A 25,795-nucleotide genomic window follows, 5' to 3' on the forward strand; every position below is an offset into this window, starting at 1 on the left:
CTGAGTAGGGTCAGCCTTTTTTCCCAAAAAGATGGTCTCGGGCTTCCCTGGTGGCGCAGTGGTTGAGAGTCTGCCTGCCAATGCAGGGGACTCGGGTTCGAGCCCTGGTCTGGGAAGATCCCACGTGACGCGGAGCAACTGGGCCCGTGAGCCACAGTTGCTGAGCCTGCGTGTCTGGAGGCTGTGCTCCGCAACAAGAGAGGCCACGATAATGAGAGGCCCGCGCACCGCGATGAAGAGTGGCCCCCACTTGCCACAACTAGAGAAAGCCCTCGCACAGAAACGAAGACCCAACACAGCCATAAATAAATAAATAAATAAACTGAAAAGTTAAAAAAAAAAAAAAAAAAAAAAGATGGTCTCAATAATTACTCAAGTCTAATATTCAGAAACCCAATCAGCTTTGCTCTGCTACAGGACCATAATTTATATGTCTAAGCTGATCCATCCTTTTACCAAACACTGGTCACCAGTGAAAAAGGATGAGACAAGCAAATACAGACTTACTAACATCAGTGCTAGAAAAACAACCCAAGATAATACAATGGTAAATCAGTAGTATCTTATTTACATATGAAGTTTAGCAGATAGATAAAAAATACATCTACCAAAAAATAAAATGCCTTTGATTGTATCTTAATACTACTTTGGTGTTGCAAATATTGTTCTAATTTTACACATTAGAAATCAAAGGATAAACTTAAATTCTATTCAAAGTAACAAATGAAATCAGGTCTATAAAAATACAGGTATATATGCCAATCACCAATATATCAACCAATCATTTCTCATCTAAAAGTAAAGACTGTAAATATACCTAAGCATAATAGAAGTAATCTAGAATAAGAATGATATGAGGCATATCTGAAAACGTTAAACATTTATGCACTCTAATAGAGAACTACAAGGCCATGGAATCTGGGAAGTATTCTTCTTTCACTGTTGGGAATCCTATCCATCTGATTTTAGAATTAGATTTCCCCAAAGTAATCTCTCATAGGTGAGATAATACCTCCATGTTCAGCAAATTTTGGATTTGAAAGAATCATCTTGCAAAACTTGAGGCCATTTTTGTATTGCTTCTGTTCATAACATTTCTGTAAAGAAATATGAACAAAAATTATTATATAAAATGAATACACATGTAGCAATTTTTCATTCCATTATATAAATTCTAAATTCAAGATCCAAAATTAGGTCTAAAACATATGTGATGGAAAGGTTTTGTATCAATTCATATCAGTTATAACATGAAGTTTACCTCTGTTACCTACTCCTTGCCAAACTATTCTGGTATCTGAGTATTTTCACTTTTATAGAAGATAAAGAAAAAAACACCTTAACTGTCAACCAACACACTGCTACAGCTTTCTTTTATTCAAAATCCAAAAGCAAAAACATATGTGATAACACAGAAAAATACTAGAAACTGCATTAAAAGTCTTTGCTACTTCAAGAATGGAACCAAGGCATACACACAAAAAAATACTGCTATTTACTGAGCAACTAACATGTGTCTGTACAAAACTTGCTATAACTCATAACAACTCCTTAAGGTAGGTGTCATGACCTCCACCTTACAGATGGAGAAACTGAAACTTAAAAGTCCATTAAATTAATTTGTAAGTGGCTCAGCTTAGTTGCAAACTCTCCTCTGACTCCAAGACTATGGTCTTTCCATCACTTGTAGTCTAATCCAAGTGTAAGCAAATCTCTTACACTTGTATTAGACTAGATTTATTTAGGAATAAACCCTCTTTATTCCTCAATGCCACCAGCCAGGCTAAGTAATCACGCCTGCCCTCCACAGCTATTAACCATCAGAACACAGCATCTTTAACTCAATCTCTCACTTACGTGGTTACGGGTTTTCTTTTTAGTACTCAACGTGCCAAGCTCATCCCCACCTCAGGACCTCTGCACTTGTGTTCCTTCCACCCCCTGAAATGTTGTTCCTCCCCACATCTTCCCATGGCTGATTCCTTACGATCAAGTTTTACATATGATCTACCTGACAAGTCTATCTAATACTGCCAGCCTCTTACAGCACCCCCCAAAACACTCTATCATATTACTCTATTTTCTACACAGCGCTATCATTTCCTGACATTCTTACTCATTTTTGTACTTATTTAGTGTCTATCTTCCCCACCATACTGTAAAGCTCCTGAGAACAGGGATCTTGCCTATTTTAAACACTGCTGCATCCTCAGGTTCTAGACAAATAAGAACTGCTCAATACATAGTCAATATATACAGTCAAGTTCCAAGCAAAACAGTACCAGCAAAGGAGGAGGAAGAGATTAATTCTTGCCAACAGGGGTGGGATATGGAGAGGAGAATTAGAAAAGTATTCATAGAAAAAAATCTTTAAATTAAGGCTTCTTGATTGCCTATGGGGAAGAGAACTTAGTGGTTGGGAAACAGGATAGTAAAACCTGAATTTTGAACCATGCGAATATATTACATATTCCAAAAATATTAAAAAAAAAAAAAAAAAAGCTGAAGGAGCTACTGGGGAAGAGGAAAAGAAAATTTTTTTTTTCTGCCTTACCAAGTGATCTGGAAGTAATAATATCATACTACCAATAACAGTAATAGTAAACACTTATTGGAAGCACTTACTATGTGTCAGGCACTGTTCTCATTTACTCCTTACTTAAATACCAGGAAAGCCTATGAGATACACGTTATCTACATTTTAGATGGAGAGACTGAGGCACAGTTACTGAGTTTACACAGCTAGTAAGTGTCAGAGACACAATTCAAGCCCAGGTAGTCATCTCCGGTATCCGAGTACTCAGGTTAAAGAAAAGTCTTAAGTTCAGTAAGGAATATCTACTTAGTAGAAAAGATAGACTCTAGTTTCAACTTTGCTACTAATCAGACTGAGAACCTTAGACACTTAGTCATTTACCATTCCTGGGTTTGACTGTCTCATTTGTAAAAGAGGGCCTGCAATAGCTCCAAAATTCAACAAAACATTATGCTAACAGCCAGTCTGGGGAATAAGATAGGCAGGTACAAGCCATGCAGAACGTGTGATAAGCACCCTGGTGAATTTGTACGGGTGTGTTTCAGTAAAACGATAATTTTTAAAAAATTACTGTTGGTGGCAAAGCATTTTGGTCCATCAACCAAACTTTAAAGAATAATTTTATTATAGACTTCTGTATGCTATGGAATTTGTCATAGTAAAACTTTACCCACACTTACTGCAATTTGAGACGATCAAATCATTCACTTTTGCAGTATCCTCCTAAATTCATGTAACGTTATAATAAACATTACATACCCAGATAAAAAATGTTTAGCATTTCCCAATTAATTTGGGGATAAAATTAACTCTGCAGTGGTCTTTACATTTTTTTTTATAACTAGAGTAATAATAAATCATATAATTGTTTTTCATTATGCTACTGATAACATGATTTGAACTAGAAAATATCCATATAGAGAGAAAACAAGTGTCTGTTATCTTTTAGGTATAATACCAAATGTCCTGAAATCCAACAATTTATAATTTTTCATTAACATGTTTCAGTTTCCTTAGACAAAAAACAAAACAAAACGCCCCACCCAAAAGGGGCAAAAAAGTTCACTTCTCCAATTCCACACTGCGAAAAATACAAGGGTATGAGAAAAATGAAAGTAAAATAAAGAAAAAAATACATGCAAAGTCGAATGAAGCAATCTGCCACAATGCTTTAATTAGATTTATGTTTTTACACTCGTTTCTCATCGTTTGCGCAACACTAAACACCATATAAAATTAAGACAAAATTTTCATCCCATTTACTATGTAGCTTTTGTAACATTCTGAAGACTAAGTGTGACGTTTCTATTTGGCTTGCAACAGAACAGCTACTGTGATTTTTTTTTTTTATCTGCAGTTGCTTATACTTTATTTTATATATAATACAGGTAAGCAACAGCTAATGGTCATATAACCAACACAAGCTCTGATTAATAAATTTACCCTTAAAATCTAAACGCTGGTTTTCAGATGAAAGACAATCAGTCTCCAGTGTCTATTGAGAAAAGTAAAGGCATGTTGCCCCTCCTCCCTGGAAAACCGTGAAGGTACCAGGACGGTGACACATAACCCACAGAAAACTCCCCTCTCCACCCGGCCGCCGTCATCATTACGGGGCCATTATTCAGGTTTCTGCTCGGAATCAAAGTAAATGCACCCCTCAAGTGCAATACCAGCCACTCCGCGCGGCTTTAACCACTTACAGGGCCTGTATGAGTTAAAAACAATCAGAGCTGTGTGTTCGGCTTTAGAACTTAGAAATGCAGTTCGAGTCACTTACTTCCCAAAGAGGATTAGTACGACACACCAAAAACAGGCAAACTCTCTACCAGAGGGAGAATGAGTCTCCGAGGTTTTAGTTTCCCGTAACCGGTATAAATCGGATCCCACCCCATTACAGGATCGCTCCCGCTTGCATAGGTGTCGAGGTGCGCTGTGCAATAGATTCCACATAAAGCAGTGAACGAACACCTGGACGCGGGGATGCCGGCAAAAGTAACTGGGGTGGACGGGGGGGGAGGAGGTCGCGAGGCCGGCCGCCAGGCGCCGCAGAGGGCATGGGCCACTCCCGGCCGGCGCGCCCAGGCCCAGGGTGACTGCCGCGGGAAGATTCTGGAAGGAGCGGCCGCGGAGGGAGGGAGGAGAGCCGGGTGGCAGGCCCTGCGAGGCGGGGGTAGGGCCATGCGGGTTCGCGCACAAACAAAGAACCCAGGGGGGCCGGGCCCGGCCGCGCAGGCGCCATCGCCGCCGGACCGCTCGCCGCGCCAGGCCCGGGGCTGCTGGGGGTGGGCGGCGCAGCCACCGGCCTCTCACCAAGATGCGTTTGAAGAGGTTGTTCTCCTTTGGCGGCAGCTGTACGTTCGGCATCGCGGCTGGCGAGAAGGCTGGGTGCCCGCGCGCTCCGTTTCGCGGGATGGGCACCGGGACAAGCCGCGGCTAAGAGTCGAGCTGCGGGTGACGGGTCAGTTCATTGGCCTAGACTTGGGGCTGAGCAGCCTGGGCAGAGCTGTCGGGCAGGGCTGGCAATGGAAGAGGAAGCCGGTCTGGGTAGGATGCCCTTCAGCCCCAGCCTTGCTTTGGGGCAAGCGGCGGCGGCTCCTGCACGGGGCAAGATGGCAACTAGGGCCCACCCCCCCACCCCTCGAGCGAGGCGGCGTGCGCATGCGCAGGGCGCCCCGCGGCGAGGAACTGGGAGCCTGTGTTAGGCGGTCGCTTCTGTCACCTGCACCCAGGCCCCGGGTAGGGCTCTTACACCGTAGCCGTTCGTAAGTCGCTGCCTTGTATTGTGCTTTGGTTGTTAGGCTTCTGGCCCAAGATAATGTTAGTTATATCAGAGTCTGACTTTTTTGATTTCTCTCCAGTCAGGAATTTAAACAGCGCTGGACTCAAAGTAAATTTCTTTATGTAGGACGAACTTGTTTTCCTTCTTTTCTCCCTCGACTTAAACTTTAAGAGAAGCCTTTTCTCTCTAGGGCAGAGCAAAGAAGTATTCACAACGTATGTGAGGTCACTGGGCAGGACTTGAAAAGGGCTAATGTGAAAGCACGTTTGAAATATCAGAGAAAAATATTCTCAGCAGTTTAGAACACCTCACATTGTCAGTGAGAATTACGGTGGTTTTATGCGGCGCCTGATTCCCCAGGTCTACCTACGCTTTCTCCTCAGGTGGTTCTCCTTTATACAAGCCCTATAATAATGAAAGAAAAAAGATTCAAACCCAGGATCTTCCAACTCTGGGGCTCTTTCTACCATACATAAAAGGCAACATAGTGGGGCGTCCCTGGTGGCGCAGTGGTTGAGAATCTGCCTGCGCATGCAGGGGACACGGGTTCGAGCCCTGGTCTGGGAAGATCCCACATGCCACGGAGCAACTGGGCCCGGGAGCCACAATTACTGAGCCTGTGCGTCTGGAGCCTGTGCTCCGCAACAAGAGAGGCCGCGATAGTGAGAGGCCTGCGCACCGCGGTGAAGAGTGGCCCCCGCTTGCCGCAACTAGAGAAAGCCCTCGCACAGAAACGAAGACCCAACACAGCCATAAATAAATAAATAACTAGATAGATAGATAGATAGATAGATAGATAGAAATTTAAAAAAAAACTATCAACAGATTCACGTCCTCCAGTCCTCACTTCTGTTGTATTCTTGTTTGTTTGTCTCTCTGCTTTCTCTCCAGACTCATCCTCCTACTGCTCCTTTCTATGCCACACCTTTCTATTCGGCTTTATCCTCAACTCTTTCACTGAGCATTCTCTTCCTCCTTACCGTCATTGATATCCAGCCCTTCATCAGGGACATTGTCTCTCATTTTGCATCTTCCTCTGCTTATATACCGTAGGAGTTCGTGAGGGAAAAATCAGCACTTTTTTCCCCATCCCACTGCCCCCCCCACCAAATCATAATACTTCACCTGCATTTAAGGACAGGATACTTGAGTCTATACTCACCAGCTTTGTTGTTCTCTTCTCCTTTTCCTCTTGGTCACTATCCTTCATTTGTTCATTTGCCAAGTGACAATAGCTGTCATTTCAACTTCACTCCTAGCATCCATCTACTATGATTCCAGTAACTATATGTATGATTTAAAACCCTAGCCTTGGATAAATAAACTGTGGTACATTTAGACAATGGAATATTATTCAGTACTAAAAAGAAATGAGCTATCAAGCCATGAAAAGACATCAGAGAATCTTAAATGTATATTACTAAGTGAAAGAAGCCAATCTGAAAAGGCTGCATACAGTATGATTCCAGCTATATGACTTTCTAGAAAAGACAAAACTATGGAGACAGTAAAAAGATCAGTGATTGCCAAGGGTTAGGGGGAGGGAGGGATGACTAGGTGAAGCACAGAGGGTTTTTAGGGCAGTGAAAGTATTCTGTATGATACTCTAGTGGTTGCTACATATCACTATACACTTGTCAAAACCTATAGGGTGTACAACACCAAGAGTGAACCCTAATGTAAACTATGGACTGTGGGTGATAATGAGGTGTCAATGTAGGTTCATCAGTTGTAGCAAATGTATTGCTCTGGTGGGAGATATTGACAATGGAAGAGGCTATGCATATGTGGGGACAGGGGGTTTCCATAGGGGAAATCTCTGTACCTTCAGCTTAATTTTTCTGTGAACATAAAACTGCTCTAAAAAATACAATCCATTTTTTAAAAAAATCCCTGGCCTTACAGTTCCTTGGTTTCATCTACAAAGACCTTCACCTTTTTTTTTTTTTTTAAGAATTTCACTTTTTTATCTATTTATTTATTGGCTGTGTTGGGTCTTCGTTTCTGTGCGAGGGCTTTCTCTAGTTGCGGCAAGTGGGGGCCACTCTTCATCGCGGTGCGCAGGCCTCTCACTATCGCGGCCTCTCTTGTTGCGGAGCACAGGCTCCAGACGCGCAGGCTCAGTAGTTGTGGCACACGGGCTTAGCTGCTCCGCGGCATGTGGGATCTTCCCAGACCAGGGCTCGAACCCGTGTCCCCTGCATTGGCAGGCAGATTCTCAACCGCTGCGCCACCAGGGAAGCCCCAGACCTTCACCTTTTTCCCTATTTTAGCTACCCACTCCCATGGCCAAATTTAGAATCAGCAAGACCTGCCCCTCCTCTTAAATCATAAATTCTAGCAATCTACTACCTTATATTTTATTTTATTTTACTTCATTTCATTTCATTTTACCACGCAGCACAGCATGTGGCATCTCAGTTCCCTGACCAGGGATCGAACATGTGCCCCCTGCAGTGGAAGTGCAGAGTCTTAAGCACTGGACCACCAGGGAAGTCCCTTAAATTATTTTTAAATGAGAAGAGATTTGCCAATATCCTTTTAACTCCAAGGAAACTTGTTTCAACAGGCATAACTACCTGTTATTGAAGATGAGATGCCAGCTTCTGGGATTAGTAGCCTGTCAGGGTGACACTGAGAGAAACCTTTTTGCCATTGCACTGAGGCTCCAGCATCCCGCCTCCAGCATGAGCCCAAGGGCTGTTGCTCTCATAGGGCTGTTCTGTGTACATCTATCATTTCTGATGCTAGTGACTTCAATCAGATTCTTTGAGGGACAATTCATGTTCTAATGACAATCTCCTATCTTTCCTTCCACAAACATTTGCTGATTCCATAATAAGAGCCTTTCACTCTTCAGGATGCAGGGGATCTAAGCTAGCTCATTCACTCTACTATTCTCAATATACCTCTTCTTCAACTGCATCAAACTTGCCAGTTTCTGGGTCACACTATTTTCTCCTTATCTACTCACTCATTCAACCCCCATTTGTGGAGTGCCCCTCAGCACCCATCACTTTTCTTCTTTCTTCCCCTCTCAGCAAAAACAGTGCCTTCTGGACTTCCCTGGTGGTCCAGCAGTTAAGAATCCACCTTCCAATACAGGGGACACGGGTTCAATCCCTGGTCGGAGAACTAAGATCCCACAGGCAGTGGGGCAAGTAAGCCTGTGGGCTGCAACTACTGAGCCCACGTGCCACAACTAGAGAGAAGCCCATGTGCCACAACTAGAGAGAAGCCCGCTCACCGCAACGAAAGATCCCGCGTACTGCAACTAAGACCCAATGCAACCAAAAATAAATAAATAAATAAATATTAAAACAAAAAACAAAAAAACAGTGCCTTCTGGCCTATGCAGAATTAATTCCTCCAACGGTGCTTAGGAGGGAATACATTTCTACCTTCTTTGGAGACTTCTCTCTCCTTATTCTCCCTTCTCTTCTCAATTACTGTAATCATTTAATAATAACTGTTACTGAGCACATACCCTGTACCAGACACTATGTATAATTCGCTATTTCTTATTTAATCCTCATGAAAACACCATGAGAAAAATACTATTATCCCCCTTTTACAAATGAGAACAGAAGCTTAAAAAAAGTAAATTTATACCCAATTATGAAACTAAGTAAGGGCCATCTCACCAAAGTTCATGCCTGTAGCCACTATGCTAAACTGCTTCTCACAGCATACTAATGAGTTCCCATAGATCCTTAGCCAGCCTCATTCAGTTTATTTTTTGCATTAATTTCCAAGGGAAAAATCTGTATTAATGGGAATCTGCATTAATTTTCTATCACTGCTGTAACAAATTGCCACAGATTATGTCTTAAAGCAACACAAATTTACTATCTCACAGTTTTGGACATCAGAAGTCAGAAATGTGTCTGCAGGACCATGTTCCTTTTGGAGGCTCTAGGAGAGAATTTATTTCCTTGCCTTTACCAGCTTCTCCAGGCCACCTGCATTTCTGGGCTCATGGCCCTTTCTTCCATCTTCAAAGCCAACAGCAAAGCATCTCCTCTACTCTCTGACCTCTGCTTCCTCTTCACATCTTCTCTCTGACTCTAACTCTATTGCCTCTGTCTTATAAGGACCCTTGTGATCACACTGGGCCCACGAAGATAATGCAGGATCATCTCCCCATCTTAATATATTTAATCACATCTGCAAAGTCTCTTTTTGCCACATAAGGTAACATAGTCACAGATCCCGGTGATTAGAGTGTTACATACATTCAGCCTACTACATGATCTTTGTAAAATACAAATCTAATGATGCTTTTTAAAAAGTATTAATTAATTAATTTTGGCTGCTCCGGGTCTTAGTTGAGGCACTTGGGATCTTTGTTGTGGCCTGTTTGGTTGCAGCATGCGGACTTCTTATTTGTGGCAAGCGCAATCTTAGTTGTGGCATGCACGTGGGAGCTAGTTTCCAGACCAGGGATCGAACCCAGGCCCCCTGCATTGGGAGCACAGAGTCTTACCCACTGGCCCACAAGGGAAGTCCCTAATGATGCTTATTGCTTAAAATTCTTCCATGGCTTCCAGGAGAAAGCTGAGCCTCTTTACCGGAGAATGTGAAGCCCTTTATGATTTGGTTCCTGCCTATCTCTTGAAATTTCCTAGATTCTCAGTGTGTATCTGCGATGCCCTTCCTGTCTGTGCCTAGCTCACTCCTACTTGTCCTTCGGAATTCAGATTAAGGACCAGCTTCTCCCAGAAGCCATACCTGTCCCTGACCCTGATGTGGCTGTCTCTCCTCTACACTCTCAAAACACCCACTACTCACCTCATCATACTGTGTTGAAGTCACTAACTTCCTCATCTATTTCCTCCATTAGACTGAAGTCCCTCTGGGTCAGACACCATGTCTTATTTAACTGTGCATTCCCTGTGTTTTACAGTTGGTGCTCAAAAATATCTTTGCTGAATTAATCATCCTCCTGTAGCACATAGCATAGTATCTTATGTATAGTACAGAGTCGAAAACATATTTGTTGGGCTTCCCTGGTGGTGCAGTGGTTGAGAATCTGCCTGCCAATGCAGGGGACACGGGTTCGAGCCCTGGTCTGGGAAAATCCCACATGCCACGGAGCAACTAGGCCCGTGAGCCACAACTACTGAGCCTGCGCGTCTGGAGCCTGTGCTCCGCAACAAGAGAGGCCGCGACAGTGAGAGGCCCGCACACTGCAATGAGGCCCCGCTTGCCGCAACTAGAGAAAGCCCTTGCACAGAAATGAAGACCCAACACAGCCACAAATAAATAAATAAATAAATGGAAAAATAAATATAAATAAATAAATAAATAAATTGGAAAAAATATATATATTTGTTAACTTGAGCTGTAGTTGCTTTCACCTCCTCAGGAATAAGAAAGTAATTTACCATCTTCTGCCAAAGAGATTCAGAATTTGGGACTTGTATCTTGCTCCCCAGAACTGTAAAATGAAGTGTGAATAATAAATTGCTAAGTGTAATACAAGGAAAGATTCAGCAATATTACAAGAATTGTAATTGAGATTATATGAGAGCTTAAACGAAGGACTATGATAGGTGGATGAGCTGATCTATCAAAGACAATGACAGCTGGAATGGGGTCTGTTTTCCTCACCACTGAACCTCTAGCACTTAGCAGAGTGCTTGGCACATAGTAGATATCCAGTAAATACTGGTTTGATGAAGATAATTTCAATGAATTGCACTCCAGGCAGAGGAATTAGTATTGTCAAGAAAAATTGGGAGACACTGAAATAGGCAAAGAGATTATAAGACCTCCTGTTGAATTGACTGTTTTTCATTGTCTTTGAGCTATTTTACAACTCTTTTATGTTGTAGAAAACTGCTAACAATGCACATGATTCTTTTACTGAGATTGCCGTTTTTTTTAAATTTATTTATTTATTTTTGGCTGCGTTGGGTCTTCGTGGCTGCGGGGCAGGCTTTCTGTAGTTGCGGCGAGCGGGGGCTAGTCTTCGTTGCGGTGCGCGGGCTTCTCATTGCGGCGGCTTCTCTTGTTGCCTAGCACGGGCTCTAGGCGTGTGGGCTTCAGGAGTTGTGGCTCGCAGGCTTTAGAGCGCAGGCTAAGTAGTTGTGGCACTCGGGTTTAGTTGCTCCTCGGCATGTGGGATCTTCCCGGAACAGGGCTCAAACCCTTGTCCCCTGCATTGGCAGGCGGATTCTTAACCACTGCGCCACCAGGGAAGCCCTGCACATGATTCTTTTCCCTAGAAATGCAAATTTGTATAACTGAGGTGCAAGTGGTTATGTCTTGCGTGTACTGACCAGTTTTTCATCTTTTAAACAAATTCATTTCAGCATTCCTTATGGTGTATTTATGTTTTCTCTTTAGATTTTGTTGAACAAATTATAACATCCCTCATTAATTAATAATTAATTAATTTTAAAAATTGACAGTTGTACATTTCATATTTATACAAAAGTCATAATCTTACCTTTAAAAAATATCTTTTAGCAATATGAACAAAAAAGACAAGTTTGAAGATGTGTTTTGGGGGAAATAAGGAGTTATCTGGTTGAGCTGAAACGTGAAGTTCTTGGAGGATACCATGAGAGAAGAAAAGAGGCTAGCTAGACTGGAGTCAGATCCTGGAGAGCTGGGAGAACGATGTGCAAGTTAACCAGAGAATACGGGCAGCAGAATCAAGGTCACAGTGCCCCCCAGCCTTTTTGGTTCAGATCCCTTTGGCCACTCTTCATCTGTCTGTTGGGCACAATCTTGAGCAAGTCACCTAGCCATGCTGTGCCTCAGCAATTCGTAGCATTGTTGGGAAGATTGAGTGAGTTAGTTAAATGTTAAAAATGTAGAGCACCACCTGGTAAAGAATAAGTACTCAGTGAATGTTAACTACTATATTATTGTTACAGTTCACAGTTCTTTACCTGAAATACTTGGACCACATGTTTTCAAACTTCAGGATACTTTGGATTTAGAAAGGAAATGCATATACCGTACATTATAACACTTTCAGCAGGATCTGGAGCAGCATCCTGTAATCTAACAAACAAATATTTCTTTTTTTAATTAAATCAAATTAAATTTTATTTTTTATTGAAATATAGTTGATTTACAATGTTGTGTTAGTTTCAGGTGTACAGCAAAGTGATTCAGACATATATATATTCTTTTTCAGATTCTTTTCCCTTGTAGGTTATTAGAAAATATTGAATATAGTTTCCTGCGCTATACAGTAGGTCCTTGTTGGTTATCTATTTTATATACAGTAGTGTGTACATGTTAATCCTAAATTCCTAGTTTATCCCTCCCCCCCATGAATAAATATTTCTTCAGTAAAAAATATGAATATTTATTCCAAGTGGGATAAATACAGATATAAATAGCCTCACTTCAGTCTCAGTTGGTATGCCTGCCAAACTGGGTTTGGGTTAGGGCAGATTTGGCCATCAAATAAGTTACCAAAAACCCTTCAGTTTTCAGAGATTTTTGATATTTGCATTGAAAACAAGGTTTTCCAGAGCTTTGGGGATTTGAGAATTACAGAGAATTGCCGTACTACTAAAGTAAAAAAAAAGATAAGATTGAAATAGAATTTGGAAATCCTGGAAATTGTTCGGAAAGCAAAATTTTGAATTTGATCACCTCTCCACTTTGGCAAAGTTTTAATTTTTTCTTTTAAAAATTTCAAAGCAAGGGCAACAAATACTTGATGAGGAAAAGTTTCTCTTTATAGAGATTCCAAATAATAAATGAAGTCAGGGGACTTCCCTCTTGGCGCAGTGGTTAAGACTCCATGCTCCCAATGCAGGGAGCCCAGGTTTGATCTTTGGTGAGGGAACCAGATCCCACATGCATGCCGCAACTAAGGAGCCTGCAAGCCGCGACTAAGTCCCGGCACAACCAAATAAATAAATAAATGAAGTCAGAATGATAAAATATCACCATTTTGCAACTTCTAATGGAATAATGGATCTAGACAATCAAGAGCTTCTAGTATTTTAAAAAGACACAACTAAATATTTCGCATCTTCCTTTGTAAGTATCTAACCCATCTATGAATTAGTTTTGAAAAAAAAAAAAAGTAAATATGACTCTGTTCAAGCTTCCAGACCAGTTTATAGGAAATACAGGAAACAAAGGAACATGATAAACACCACAACACAAGTCTAGAAAAATCTAGACTGCGTGAAACTCCTCAAGGCAAAGGATCTGGTCTCTTCAGCAAATACATTGCAAGTAAAAAAAAGTAAAAAGAGGGGGGAACCTGTAGATTAAAACAAACCAAGTATTATATATAGCAACAAATTGCAATGTATGGACCTTATTTGAATCTTGATATGAACAAGCAAACTGCCTCCCCCCCCAAAAAAAGAAAAAGACAAAAACTCTGGCACAATCAGGGAAATTTAAATACTGACTAGATATTTGATAATATTAAGAAGCTATTTTTAATTTTTAAGGGTGATCATATATTTTAAAAGTCTTTATCTTCTGGAGATATATACAAAAATATTTACAGATGAAGAGTTACACGATGTCTTGTATTTGCTTCAAATTAATCCAGTGAGGATGAGAAGGGGGAGGGAGGAGGGAAGGTGAAACAGTGAGTTGATAATGTTCAGAATTCATGATGAGTGCACAGGAGTCATTTTACTGTTCTATTTTTGAACATGTTTGAAATTTTTCATAATAAAAAGGGAAAACATAAAAAGATATATATCTACACACACACAGAGTATAGATTACATTGTATTCCTCAAGGGAAGATTTGGATCTAAGTTGGAAAGTACTTTAATGCTTATAAAGGGTATTTGAAGACTACTGTTAGTAGAAAAAGATGGAAAAACTAAACTCATTGAAATGAAAATTTGAAAATGTATAATTCAAAACTGAAGGAAATAATTTAAGAAAAATATTTAGCCTGAAATTTAGGATGAAAAATGGGAGATGAAATTACCAAGAAGTTGTAGGAGACAACACTAAACGAGCTTGTTAACAAAGCTGACCTCAACCTAGGCTAATACCAGTTTATGGGGTAAAAGATGAGTTTTCAGGATCTACCCTTTTATTATTATTATTATGAGAGTAAAAGAAATACATCGTAAGTTGACATTTCAAGACCCCTTGAACACCTCTTGACTCTGAAAATAACTTGCAATCTAGTTTCAGTAATGCCAGCAGGTGGCGTGTTTGTTAGCTTTATTTTTTTCAAGCTCCGAAAAATTTGAGAACCAGTACGAACATGTGAAAATAAGAAATGCTCTTTTTTCATTCTTTGTATTTCGCTTCTCTAGGGAAAAATAGTTTATTAGAATACAAATAGAATAAACTCTGTTTTTCTACTTTTCCACCATATTGAGAGCTTGAATTTTGTATTAAATTGCTACCTGCTTTCACTTTTTCTATAGTAAAATGTATCTGATTAAAATCCCAAGCCATTGCCAGTCTTCCCATTGTGAAATGTCTCAACATGTGGTCAAGAGCCAAACTCCCGGGAATCAGAAAGCCAGGTGCATCTTCACAGTGTGCTAAAAAACATAATGTGTTATGGCTGTGTGCTGAGATTTTATGTTGCTTTCAGTGCCACTGAAAATTTCCCAGATAGGACCAAAGTTTCAACTTAGCCTGGAACAATCTCTACACTCACCCTTGTCTAGCTCCCCAAAGAATGTCCAGGGCTGAGGAAAGTCTGGTGCTCTGCTTCTCTCGGGGTAAGCCCTAAGCAGACAGTTTACTGATGTGAAATCTCTGCTGAAGGACACAAATCGACCTCTTGTTAGTACTCTAGACGCGAGTGTCCTCAGAATCTTTAAAAGAATCCGAGGTCTCTGAGAGGAAGTTAAGTGAAAATCCCCATTCCCTACCCCTTTGGGTTTGGGACTGATTTGCTCTAAATGGAGATGAAAAATGACCCCACGTATTTTGTTGTGTTAGCATGCTCCAAGTTGGAGGAGGGAGACACAGGTCATTTAGTTTCTGACAAAGAGATACCAAATCGTCAGTGCCCATTACAAATTCATTCAACAAAGAAACTATTCATAGTTGACTTTATTGTGAGAAATATTTCAGACATGGTAGTGCTTGTTTCTAATTTAATCAGAATGCTAATTCTTTTTCCCCCACTGAATCAACCTCTTTTATTACTATTTCTGGAAACTTTTATCCTGTAATATATCAGACTTCTTGCAAATAGAAGTTGTTTAACTTCATAGAACAATTCGAGAATAATAACTTCCATAAGGCTTTTCAATCAAACACGAATGTCCTTTTTCTTTTATAGCTTTCTTGTTTACAATACCCATCACAAAATTTCAAGAAATTCATAGTACTATGAAAAGGAAAATAGAGATTACCTATAATTCCACCAGATTTTTCTTTTTTTTTTTTTTTGGCTGTACTGCACAGCTTGTAGGATCTTAGTTCCCCGACCAGGGATTGAACCCAGGCCACAGCAGTGAAAGCACCAAGTCCTAACCACTGGACCACCAGGGAATTCCCTCCACCAGACTTTTAAATATGCATCACATACTTTTTTTAAAAAATCAATTATTTATTTATTTATTTTTGGCTGCATTGGGTCTTCGTCGTTGCACGCCGGCTTTCTCTAGTTGTAGGGTGCAGGGGCTCCTCTTCCTTGCCGTGTGTGGGCTTCTCATTGCAGTGGCTTCTCTTGTTGCGGAGCACGGGTTCTAGGCACGTGGGCTTCAGTAGTTGTGGCACGAGGGCTCAGTAGATGTGGCTTGTGGGCTTAGCTGCTCTGTGCAGTCTTCCCGGACCAGGGCTCCAACCCGTGTCCCCTGCGTTGGCAGGCGGATTCTTAACCATTGCGCCACCAGGGAAGTCCCACATACATTTTTTAAGTGAAATAGTTTGATGAGTTTTTTAAACATTCTCTTTCACTTAATAATATATTGTGGACATCTTTGCATATTAATAAATATAATTATAACCACATTACTTTCTTTAAAAAAACATGGAGGAGGAAGCAATATTTATAGTCTTTAGGGATTTTCTTTAAATTTAGAAATAACATTCATAAAGTGTATAACGTTTCATGTATATCTCAATAAATGTTTACATTTGTAAATGTCTGCTTGGGCTGCCATAACAAAGTACCATACTGAGTGGCTTATACAACAGAAATTTATTTCTCACAGTTTTGGAGGTTGGAAAGTTCAAGATCAAGGTGCTGGCAAGGTAGGTTTCATTCTGAGGCCTCTTCTCTTGGCTTGTAGGTGGCTGCTATCTTGCTGTGCGCTCACCCCCTGACCTCTTTTCACTCGTTGAGGGAAAGAGGGGGGCAGGAAGAGACTACACAAGCTCTCTGGTCTCTTCCTGTAAGGGCACTAGTCCTATCAGATTAGGGTTCCCTCTATATGACCTCATTTAACCTTAATCACCTTAAAGGCCCTATTTCCAGTGGGGTTATATTGGAGGTTAGCTTCAACATACTGAATTTGGGAGGGATTAGTCCATGGCACTAAAGCTTATTTTTTAAGAAGGAAGTTTTATATATACTACTTAAGTTATATATCTGCATACATACATCAAAATAAAGAATTAAAGGATTTTGCTGGATAATTTAGGGGAATGATTTATGTGGGTACTTTGGTATTTGTGAGAGCAAAGATTTTTGTCTTTTCTGTTCATTGCTGAAGTCTCATGTCTAGAATAGTGATTAACACATAACTGGTGCTCAATATTTACTGCATGAATGACTGAATGTTTTCTTTTCTTTTTTCTGGAGGAGGGAGGCAGGATCAGAGCTTAGGAGCCATAGATCATTAAGACAGATTTTCTTCATTGAATCTCAGCTCTATCACTTACTAGTTCTTTTACCTTGGACAAGTTACTTAAACTCTCTGTGCCTTAGTTCTCTCTTCTGCAAAATGGGTATTTTAGGGTTGTTGTAAAGATTAAATTAATTAATAGGCTTAAGCCATTTAGAGTAGTATCTAATATGTAGTTGGTAGAAGTAGATACCTTGAAATAGGCAATACATGAAAGATATTTATATTTATGCCTAATTCTCCTTTTTATATATGTGGTCATAAACTAAGAAAATATCTTGTGAAGTTGGTAATGTGGAATTCTTGTTGCCCCTGCTTTTCAGGAAGAAATTCTAGGGCACAGAGGTCAAATGACTTGTAAATGTGATCACCAATGTAAATGTGTATCCTACTTGAATATTCAAAGTAAGGCAATATATTTGCATTTTCCTGGAATTGTTTATTATTTAGGTTTTTTAATGCTTTACTCAATTGATGGTTTACAAGCTACAAACTTAAATTGAGCCCCAAAATTGTGTTTATGTATACAACAGCTATAAATTCAGTAAGTTGTGGCTATATATAGTCTCTCATATTTTGGATCCTCCTTATGATTTTAAAAAATACAACTTTATAGTCTCAATTAGTCATTAGGTATTTTCTCAGGCATTGGAAGCTGAAAGTACAAGTATTAACATGCAGAATCCTGCAAATTTTTGAATGATGAAAAGGGATCCTCATTTTAAAAAATCAGGAATCTCTGCTCTAGTGGCTCTATATACAAGAAAATTCTTGTATATCTTGATCTCTAAATCAGAACTGTAGAGAATCTCCCTTCTGGGCTTGCCTGAAACTGTGAAAACCAAAGCTCCACCTTTGCCTAGGGGGTTGGAGGCTGGGCGTCCGTCCGAGATAAACTACAACTCCCAAGATTCCCGGGTGGGAGCTCCTGGGAGTTGTGGTTCATTGAACACTGCGGCACCAATGCCCCTGCACCTCCCCTCCGCTTTCCGTCGCAACCTACACCCTGGGCTCAGACTCCGGATGAGTAAGTCCCCTGGTCATCTCTCTCGTGGGAATTTTTCTCGCTTTTCCATTTTTCTCTTTTGTTTCCTCTGTTAGCTTATTGTTAGGCACACGCAAGGACTACTCTTCTGGAGAAGAGTCGAGACGGAGGAGGAGGCGGGATCAAGCGCTAAGCCGGAAGGGGTGAACCCGGCAGTGAAGGTGATCCGGTGCCTGTCGGGCTGAAACGTAGTGGACTACAGAAGGTTCTGACCTCCGTAAGGAAACCTAACGTCCTTTCTGTCTTTTTTTTTTTTTAATGTGCTCACAGTTCACTTCTCTTTTCTGGTCTTAAAAGTCTATTTTCCTTCTCCAGCTTTTTTTTTTTTTTCCCCATGGTGTCTCCCTATGGGATCATTCCATATACCGAGTTAGTGTGGCTTACACGTGATGCTCTCGTGCCGGGTTAGTGTCATTTCTGACTTGCCAAGGCTGAGAGTTGTTCCTAGAGTATCATTTTATTTTTAATTTTTATTTATTTTTGGCTGCGTTGGGTCTTCGTTGCTTCGCGCGGGCTTTCTCTAGTTGCAGCGAGCGGGGGCTACTCTTCGTTGCGGTGCGCGGGCTTCTCATTGCGGCGGCTTCTCTCGTTGCAGATCACGGGCTCTAGGCGCGCAGACTTCAGTAGCTGTGGCATGAGGGCTCAGTAGTTGTGGCTCACGGGCCCTAGAGCGCAGGCTCAGCAGTTGTGGCGCACGGGCTTAGTTGCTCCGCGGCATGTGGGATCTTCCCGGACCAGGGCTTGAACCCATGTCCCCTGCCTTGGCAGGCGGACTCTTAAATGACTACGCCACCAGGAAAGCCCCTGGAGTATCATTTTAATCCTGTTACTGTGGGGGGTGATGGAGAAGGCTTGCTATTCTCAGGTATAGATAAACCTAGAAGGTAAACGTCTTGGGATTTACTTAACATTGAGGTTCATGATCTTGAGAGTTACTTTTTCTACTATTTCTAAAATGGAAATTTAGCTAGGAGTGTTTTAACAAAAATCTTTTTGCCATTTTTTTTATGTCCTTTTTCAAATGGACACACTTTCTGTGACTAGATGTGGTTACAGACTAGGGTTCCTGGCCTCTTTAATCAGTAGATATTGATCAGAGGCCAGACAAGAAGTTTAGGCAAGGCTATATTGTGACCCCTGCTGCAGCAGAGGGGAGTGAGCAGGTTCCTTACATAGGGTGAGGGTAGGGGTGTGTCCAGGGATCCAGCAGAGGGGCGGCTTAAGTGGTTTGCGCATCCCCTTGGCTGTGTTGTGTGCAGGGGGCATGCGCAGTACCCTGCTTTTGCTCCCCACCCCCTGCTTTTGCTGCCAGCTCTTCAGAGGTGGCAGATGGGCTTTTTGGTCTCCTTTTATCTAGTTGTCCAGAATTTGCCCCAACTGCGCATGCACAGTTATTTTTAGCCCCTTATCGTTTCTTTGTATTTCGTTGCTTAAGGAAGCATTTGTCCAGGTGCAAGCATTGCAGCACTGCAGCAAAGGGTCCCAGGTCCCAGCTTGTCTCAATGTGAAGACACGCAGAAACTCCTGCTGGAGGACTGTAACATTTGTGGCTACTGCGCCTTGGTGCATGCTTCCCGCAGTCCTTTTCTCAATGTGATTCAGTATGTTAAATTTCCTTAGTACAATCCTGCAAACTGTGAATATTTTAGAGACTATTCTGAATATTTTATTTCCTAGGAGATAACAATATCCAAGTTAGCCGACTTGTAATGATCAAATGAGCTAATATATGAATACACCTAACGTAGTAGGAACACTGGAGACAATAAAGGTTGATTCTGATCAATTTTGACCCTTATTTCAACTTTGAACCTTAGGATTTTAAGGGCAAAGTATTTTTCTTAGAACACTTTATCTTCTCTTTCTTACTCAGTAAAACCATTGTGTACGTTTGTTAGCTCTTTGATTATCTCTGTTAGAGGAAGAACAGATAATTATTGTACATAACTAATTTCACTTAACATGTAATTTTTTAAAGTAATTTTTTTTCCTGATTGTAAAAGTAGTATGTGCTAAATGTATAGGAAACTTGGAAAACACGAAGAAGTAGAAAAAAAAAAGGAAGCAAAAGGAATCGATAATCCCACAACTAGAGATCATCTTATTAACATTTTGGTATGTTTTTAGTTTTCTTTTTTCAAAATAAAGCTCTTCCTCAACTTATGATGCGGTTATGTCCCCATAAACCCATGTATTCCATATACTGTAGAAAAATTTGAAAACCTAATTGAGATTATATTGTTTTGATTCTGCTTTTTTCATTTAATATAATTATCATCATTGTCTTTTTTTTTTCCAAACTTTCTTAGTCTGTTAATATGTAAATTTTCCGTCCTTTAGGATCTCAGCTAAAAGGGAAGCACCTTCGAAGAGTGATTGCATAGTTGGGAATGAAAAGCACTGAAGTCTGAACAGGCAAGCTGCATTCACCTCAGCTCTGCCTCTATCCGGCAGAATGAATAATCATGATTAAGTTACTTGACTTTCTTGGGCATCTGGATACCTAAGAATTAGACAAGGAAGTAGTGTTTCCTTCAAACTTTAAAAATCTATTAATATGTGAACCACCTAAAGTTTGCATGATTATTTCATACTTGTCAAGAGCTTATTCACGCACTCAATTTTAGATTCTGGGTACTTTCTAGAAAATAGCTGATTTAACCCCTTCTATTGATATATTTATTAGTTACACTCCTACTCATTTGCCTTAGTTAATTATATATGTTGAGTGGGTAGAAAACAGCACTACCTTCATTTATTTTGTTATATTCACAGATTTGAAGATTCGTTTTCTTTTTGTGGGTTATTGAATTTAGGGACTGTGTTTGGAGCTGGCTGAGGCAGTGAATTGAGCAAGATTTCTTGAGGCTCCTTCCAGCTTTTATATCTGTGGAGGTGATATTTCTCAGATTGTGTTTATTTTGTTTCAGATGCTGAAATGAATCGTCACCTGTTTGTTTGGCTTTTTAGACATCCGTGTCTTAATGGTCACCACCAGTGCCATGTCCATCTCCATTCTCATCAACTTACACAGATACCTCTTGACACAAGGCTGTGGGTTTTTAGACGAAACAAGCATCACATTCTCCATTGTCTGTTAAGGGAGAATTGGTCCAGGAGAGATTGCCATCAAGATACCAGGATGATCTGGAAGCATAAAGCACTACAGAAATATATGGAGGACCTGAATAAGGAGTACCAAACCCTTGATCATTGTTTGCAGCATATCTCTGTGAGTGAAGGGGACCGGAGGTCCTTGAATCAACGGCATGCTGAGCTGGCGCCGCTTGCAGTCATTTACAAAGAAATTCAGGAGGCTGAACAAGCCATTGAAGAATTAGAATCCATGTGTAAAAGTAGGTAAAAGATGTGTGTGTACAAGTACAGGATTGATTTTCTAAGTTAAAGGTATATTGAACACAGTCTTTTAAAAAGCCTGCATGTAGTTAGCCCTGCACTTGGAAAGGACAGGACTCTGTACTCTGGGTGTTTGAAGTATTTCAGCTACTAAAGAGCAACTACCAAGAGACCGAGGTCCTTGTGGTACTTGCCAAGAAGCGCTTAGGGTCCGGGAGACTAAATATTGACCTTTTCAGAAGCTTTAATTTATTAATAGATCTTTATTGGGCACTGTCCTATGTGCTACATACCAGGGACACAAAAATACAATTCCTACCCCGTCAAAGGGCTTATATGGTATGGGTATAATTTCATTACCCCAAAAAGAAACCCTGCACCCTTTAGCCATCTCATCCCAATCCCCCCCCCCATCCCTGCCAGCCCTAGACAACCACTAATCTTTCTGTCTCTATACAGTTACTTATTTCAGGCATTTTATATAAATGGAGTCATACAATATGTTACCCTATGTGACTGGCTTCTTTCACTTAGCATATGTTTAAGGTTCATTTATGTTGTAGCATGTTTCTGTACTTCATTTCTTTTTATTGCTGAATTATGTCCCATTGTATAGATATACCACATTTTATTTATCCATCCATCAGTTGTTGGTTATTGAGTTTTTCCACTTTTTCGGTTATTATGAACAATGCTGTTATGAACATTTGTGTACAAGTTTTTGTGTGGACATATATGGCTAAGTTGTGTGGTAACTCCATGTTTAACCTTCTGAGGAACTGCCAGACTGGTTTTCCAAAGTGGCTGAACCATTTTACATTCCATCCTCAGTGTATGAGCGTTCTGGTGTTTCTACATCCTCTCCAACCCTTGTGATCCGCCCTTTTGATTCTAGCCTTCCTAGTGTGTGTGAAGTGGTATCTTACTGTGGTTTTGACTTGCATTTCCCTGATTAATCGTGTTGAGTGTCTTTTTATGTGCCTATTGGCTATTGTATATCACCTTTGGATAAATGACTGTTTAGATCCTTTGCCCATTTTTTAATTGAGTTGTCTTTTTTATTATTGAGTTGTAAGAGTTCTTTATATTACGGATACAAGTTCCTTATCAGATATATTATTTGCAAAAATTTTCTCCCATTCTGTGGGTTGTCCCTTGAAGCACCACAGTTTTTAATTTTGATGATGTTCAGTTTATCTTTTTTTTCTCTTGTTTGTGTTTTGGTGACATATCTAAGAAATTATTGCATAATCCAAGGTCACAAAGGTTCACATCTATGTTTTCTTCCAAGGGTTTTATATTTTTAGTCCTTATATTTAGGTCATTGATCTATTTGAGTTAATTTTGTATATAATGTGAGAGGTGTTAATTTTTAATTTTAGTATCTCTTAATATTTTATTGCCTTAACATTTTTTCTTTTATGAAAAATTTCCAAAATATACAGAAGTTGAGAGAAAAGTATAATGGACTAACCTGGGATTCAACATTTATTCAAATTTTTTTTGTTTTAAAGGACATGAGCCCTCTTTTTTATTTATTTGGTTGCACTGAGTCTTAGTTGCAGCATGCAAATTCTTAGTTGCGGCATGCATGTGTGATCTAGTTCCCTGACCAGGGATCGAACCCGGGCCCCCTGCATTGGCAGCATGGAGTCCTATCCACTGCGCCACCAGGGAAGTCCCAATCCAAATTTTGCTATTGGCTTTTATTGTATTTTATTTTTAATATTTATTTATTTATTTGGCTGTGCCGGGTCTTAGTTACAGCACACCGCATCTTCAGTTGCAGCATGTGGGATCTAGTTTCGTGACCAGTGATGGAACCCAGGCCCCCTGCATTGGGAGCACAGAGTCTTAACCACTGGACCACCAGGAAAGTCCCTTGCTATTGGCTTTTAGTTTAATTTATAAACTTTCTTTGGTGCTCCATCCTGTTTCGTTAAGCCTTAGAGATGTTAAGCAGCATTGAGGCCAGTCACAGGTATACCTGTAAAGTCCTGGATGTCCAAAGCCTTACCTTTTTCTGCCTTCTATTAGTGGTCTGTGAGTCTCTCACTTCTTCTTTGGCCATGAGGCATGCGGGATCTTAGTTCCCTGACCAGAGATTGAACATGTGCCCCCTTCAGTGGAAGTGCAGAGTTCTAACCACTGGACCGCCAGGGAATTCCCTCTCACCTCTTTTAATGAGGATTATTTTTTACTCTTTCACATAATGCCACTCAAATTTGTAATTAATTAGTTTGGGCAAGTTGCTTGCACATAATAGGAGCTTACTAAATGCTTTCCAAATTAAATTGACATAACCTCTTTCAGCCACGTTTGTATCGTGTAATATTAGTAGATTGGATTAAAGTATTAGTAGATTGCTTCTAAAGTTTCTTCTACAATTCTGCTATTTTATAATAATAGTGATAATAGCTACATTTACTAAGTCTTAGTATGTGCCAGGCACTAAGGTAAGTATTTGCAAATATTATCTCATTTGAAATGTTCACAATGACCTTATGAGGTAGGAATTATTATTAATATTCTCACTTTATAGATGAAGAAACTGAGAGGTTAAAATGCCAGAGGTCACTTAGCCAGTCAGGAGAGGAGCAGGAATTTGAACCCAATCAAGGAGACTCCACAGCCTCTGCTCTTATCCACTGCACAATAATTCAATGTCCAATAGGGTCTACCTCTGTAATATATCTTGCATGAGTCCTCTTCTATTCTTTCCACTAGTTTATATTTTCATTATATCTCAGTCCTAGATGATTACAATAAATTCCTAACTTGTAGTCTCACCTCCAAGCTTTCCCAGCCTAAGTACAACCTTAATCATATTTCTCTCCTGCTCTGAATTTCCAGTAACTCCCATTGCCTATAAATATAGATTGCTTGGCTTGGCATTTAATAGTCTCTGTTGAGTGACCCCCACCTCTCTGTGTAGTATATTAATTCCCTTTGCATATTCTCCCTTCCAACCAAAACAGACAATTTGCCATTGCCTGAATATACTCAGACCATCCCATGTGTATGTCTTTGCTCATGTTGTTAACCCACCAATTTCACCTTCTTAAAGTTCAGTCTGCTTACAAAGTATGGCTTGAATATCGTCCTTTGGCTTCACTCCCCTCTGTAAAACAAGTATGATTGCCTTTCTCTGTTTTCTATTCTGATCCGTTATGTAATTGTCTTAACTTCAGTCCCTGTTCCTGTTCCTCAAGTACAGGGCCTGTGTCTTATTCATCTTTATTTCCTGCAGCACCAAACATAAGGTATAATAGACTCTTGAATCTGTTGATACAGTGAAATTGAACTAGATTGGATCTTACAGTTCGGTAAATAATAAAAAGCCACAAAAATAATTTTATATGATTGCAAATCAGCAGGTTTTTCTGGTTCCTTTGACCCGAGACTTACGTGCACGAGGCGAGGCCAGTAGCGATATTATAATTCTGCAACAGGTGATCCATAATTAGAACTGAGTTCAGATGGCACCTTATCTAGGAACCTTCCTTAAGGGTTGAAGTCTGGGTTAGACCACCCTTTAGGCCTCAATGGCGCTGCCCATACCACATACTGTAATCAAGTGAATGTGTCCACCTTTCCCACCAGACTGAGCCACTTTAGCCCTGAACCATGTTTTATTCATCCCTGTGTCCCCAGCAACTGGCAGAGTATTTAGCACAGAGTAAGTGTGAAATGTTGAAAGCAGGAATGAGGCATAGAATCCCGCCAGACCCCAATGACTTCCATGACTAGAAAAGAATTTTAAAGAGCCTTCTCTCCTTTATGAGTCTTCACTTCTATTTTCTTCTTTATTTTTAAGAATCAAAAATTTCTACCTCATCTAGCACACATCACCAGTGACAAATGGAGTCTCTGGGCATCTAAAGCAATGGAGTCAAAGGTTATGGGATCCACCCTACTTGGCCACTATCTCATTGATAGCTTGTGTTGTTAAAGCTCCATGATTTAACTTTCTGCTTTGAAATGGTGTGAAAACGACCGTTCTTTCCATAAAGCAGAGATTTGCAAAGATGTGTGGTTTTTTTTGACCCATGTGGTGTTTTTAAAAAATGTTTACTAAGTATGAACATTTCAAGAGGTTTCAAAATTTTAAGAGGTCTTATTTCTGACATCTCTTGAAAAAAAAAAAAAAAAAAAAGGTTCTAGCCATGCTACATTACTCACAGTGTGCTGGGTAATGGCTGCCACCTTTAGACAAGAAATGGTCACCCCAGTTTACCCTGAAACTTAGCTTATTCGGGTTTACATTTAATTAGCCAGTCCCTTTTTAAACCTGTTTGATTAATCAC

General features: G+C 40.3%; 2 protein-coding genes across 12 annotated transcripts in view; one reads left to right on the plus strand and one right to left on the minus strand.

The window, feature by feature from the left end:
• The window catches only part of NAA16 (N-alpha-acetyltransferase 16, NatA auxiliary subunit), a 68,583-nt gene extending 63,599 nt beyond the window's left edge, over positions 1 to 4,984 (minus strand). For 6 of the 7 annotated variants that reach the window (XR_005017168.1, XR_005017169.1, XM_036831274.1 and 3 more), the window contains exons 1-2: positions 4,850 to 4,984; positions 1,013 to 1,097 (exon numbers count right to left, since the gene is read on the minus strand). Coding sequence is in view for 5 of the 7 variants with exons in the window: in XM_036831274.1 (XP_036687169.1) it covers positions 1,013 to 1,097; positions 4,850 to 4,903 (139 nt within the window). In the remaining 2 variants the exon portion in view is untranslated. The remainder of the gene's footprint in view (positions 1 to 1,012; positions 1,098 to 4,849) is intronic. The other variant, XM_036831276.1, reaches the window with a different exon arrangement.
• MTRF1 (mitochondrial translation release factor 1) overlaps positions 4,864 to 25,795 on the plus strand; it is a 59,410-nt gene continuing 38,478 nt past the window's right edge. For 3 of the 5 annotated variants that reach the window (XM_036831285.1, XM_036831280.1, XM_036831282.1), the window contains exons 1-5: positions 5,219 to 5,301; positions 18,188 to 18,348; positions 20,156 to 20,246; positions 20,472 to 20,546; positions 21,062 to 21,487. In XM_036831285.1, coding sequence (XP_036687180.1) covers positions 21,070 to 21,487 — 418 coding nt within the window. In that variant the 5' untranslated portion in view covers positions 5,219 to 5,301; positions 18,188 to 18,348; positions 20,156 to 20,246; positions 20,472 to 20,546; positions 21,062 to 21,069. Of the gene's footprint in view, positions 4,998 to 5,218; positions 5,302 to 18,187; positions 18,349 to 20,155; positions 20,247 to 20,471; positions 20,547 to 21,061; positions 21,488 to 25,795 lie in introns of those variants that run through there. The other 2 variants (XM_036831281.1, XM_036831283.1) reach the window with 2 other exon arrangements.

Source organism: Balaenoptera musculus, chromosome 18 (genome assembly GCF_009873245.2).
Source record: "Balaenoptera musculus isolate JJ_BM4_2016_0621 chromosome 18, mBalMus1.pri.v3, whole genome shotgun sequence".
Taxonomy (NCBI): domain Eukaryota; kingdom Metazoa; phylum Chordata; class Mammalia; order Artiodactyla; family Balaenopteridae; genus Balaenoptera; species Balaenoptera musculus.